The 2,865-nt window shown below is 44.3% G+C and overlaps 1 protein-coding gene across 1 annotated transcript; it reads left to right on the plus strand.

Moving 5' to 3' along the window:
• The first annotated feature begins 935 nt into the window (after nt 1–935).
• Nucleotides 936–2,865, plus strand: LOC100790785 (transcription factor TCP14). Its single transcript, XM_003525419.5, has one exon. The coding sequence runs from the start codon at nt 1,292–1,294 to the stop codon at nt 2,540–2,542; it is 1,251 nt and encodes a 416-aa protein (XP_003525467.1). The 5' UTR covers nt 936–1,291; the 3' UTR covers nt 2,543–2,865.

Genomic DNA, 2,865 nt, shown 5'->3' on the forward strand with positions numbered 1-2,865 from the left:
GAAATCCTTGAAAGATCTTGTGCATATTGTGGTGTTTCTAACCTCTAGCAATATTGATTCTCAATTGGAAAACGCTATTTGTTTGTTTGGGTTGGTTGGATTAGAAGTACTTAAATTGAGAAAGGAATTGATTGAGAGGAATGGTCATGTAAAGATGCCTATTAAGGCATTTGATAATAGACAACTAAGCATACCTAAAGGGCAAAAGTAATGAGTATGATACTAATTATGGATAATTCATGGGATGCTTTAAAATGAGTTGCAAGACCCAGGCTAGGGTACAAGATGGGGTTTGTAAGCATTAGATGGAATGATAAGTGTTAATGATGATAACAAAGGGATGCAATTGATGTGAAACAAAGGAAAACAAAAAACATAAGCTCACTCTAATTAGGCCCATAGGAAAGGCAAAGGGTGGATTGAGGAATCCCGAAGTTCCCCAGCAAAGGTGCAGAACAAAAGGCAAAGGCCAAAGGCAAAACGAAATGATTACTTGAATGAGACGGGACCCGCTCCATAATCTTTCCTTTCAAGGTCTTTCAATTTTTTGACTTGGGATCGGGTCCCACTTCGGCCACCATTGTCTTTATGGATTGAATGATAAAAAGAGCTCCTCACGTGGAGTCTGAACCAAAGAGCCTGTCCAACCACAATAAAAAGCCAACTCCTTACTGCTCTCTCTTCCATCACAAAAAATTATACACACCATAAAAATAAAATATAAAATCCCTGATTTTTCCACTTCCAGTCCAACCTATAGCTTATCATATGTAACTAAAATGATTAATTGATTTAAAACCATATATAAGAAATATAAAATCAACACAATACAATACAAATCCACTTATAATTAAAAAGCTCATCAACAGAAGAAGAGGAAGAAAGAAGCAATTTCTTTTGCTGAAAAAAATCATGCTTTTTAAAGCTCACCCATATAATTCCCACTCATTATCTTAGTTGCTTAAAGCTCTTGCCCTCCCACCTCTCCCTTATCTCCTCTCTTCCTCTCTCTTTCTCTCCTAAACCCCATCAATTTCAAAGCAAATTCCTTCCCTTACACAAAACAAATTAAATAACTACACACACATCCCCTCCTCTCTTATAAACGAGAAAGACCCACCACACAGATTAAACTACAAACTCAGTACAATTCACAACCTGTCTCATAAAAAAAAACGATCTCTCTTTATCTCACACACAAAAACACAAACATACTCAAACATACACACACACACAACTCACTCACTCACACACCACCACCAAATTTTATTTTCTTCCTCTCCATGCGATCATGGAGGAAGACGACGATCTCCACCACCATCACCACCGTCAGAACAACTTCCCATTCCAGCTACTTGAGAAGAAAGAAGACCAAGAAACCGCCTCATGCTCCACCTCCTCCCTTTATCCTTCCCTAGCAATCTCCGCGGAACCGAGCACGTCCAATTCCACCCGATCCAACCAGCTCGCCGTGGCGGCTGCGGCGGAGGCTCCTAACAGCAAAAAGCCTCCGCCGAAGCGCACCTCGACCAAGGACCGGCACACGAAGGTGGACGGGCGCGGGCGGCGCATCCGAATGCCGGCCCTCTGCGCCGCCCGCGTCTTCCAGCTCACCCGCGAACTGGGCCACAAGTCGGACGGCGAAACCATCGAGTGGCTCCTCCAGCAGGCGGAGCCTGCTGTGATCGCCGCCACCGGCACCGGCACCATCCCCGCCAACTTCACCTCCCTGAACATCTCCCTACGCAGTTCCGGCTCCTCCATGTCCGTCCCCTCCCAGCTCCGATCCTCCTACTTCAACCCCAATTTCTCCCTCCAACAACATCAACGTAGAACCTTCTTCCCCGGCATAGCCTTTTCCTCCGACAATACCAACAACAACACATCAACACTTCTCAATTTCCAATCCAACACCCTCAACACCACCATGCTGCAGCAGCAGGCCAAGCCGGAGCTTAGCGACGGCGGCGTGCCATCTTCCTTAGACATTTCAGACACAAACACAGAAGACACAACAACAACAACAACAACAACAACAAACCTAAGCCGCAAGAGAAGACCAGCAACTACAGAACAAGACCTATCCTCCAGCACGCAGCAGCACCAAATGGGTAGCTATCTCCTACAATCAAGTGCAGGCGCTATTCCAGCGAGCCACGCCGCCAACATATGGATGGTGGCCAATTCAAACTCGAATCAGGTCATGAGTGGCGATCCCATATGGACCTTCCCACCGGTTAACAACAGTGCTTTGTATCGAGGCACCATGTCTAGCGGCTTGCATTTCATGAATTTTCCTACGCCCGTGGCGTTGTTGCCGAGTCAGCAACTAGGGTCTTCTGGGAATATTGGTGCTGTTGGTGGAAGCAGTCATAATAATCACAATAATAATATCAATGAAGGGCATTTGAGTATGCTTGCGGGGCTTAGTCCTTATCGACCTGTTATTGGCGTTTCGGAATCTCAGGCGAGTGGCTCGCAATCGCATCGTGGAAGTGGCACCGATGATCGACATGATAATAGCTCCAGTCACCACTCCTAGAGAGGACATGTGATGTCATCATCACCGTCAATCCTTCTTCTTCTTCTTACATGTTGTGTAGTTTGATTGATGATGAAGGATCTGTTTAGCACACGTGAGGTTTGGTTGATCTTCGAAATTCAGTTTTATTTATTCCCAAAATTATTTTTTTGGTGTGATTAAATATAAGGAAGGAGAATAGTTTTTTTTAGGGTTTGCCAGATGACACCATTTAACAATTGGGTATTTGGCCGCCTGCTTCTTCTTTTCTTTTCTTTTCTTTTCTTTTTTTGGCTAAAAAATGTCTTCTTTGAGTTATTTCACTACACGATATCTTATCATCA

Source organism: Glycine max, chromosome 5, assembly GCF_000004515.6.
Source record: "Glycine max cultivar Williams 82 chromosome 5, Glycine_max_v4.0, whole genome shotgun sequence".
NCBI lineage: Eukaryota > Viridiplantae > Streptophyta > Magnoliopsida > Fabales > Fabaceae > Glycine > Glycine max.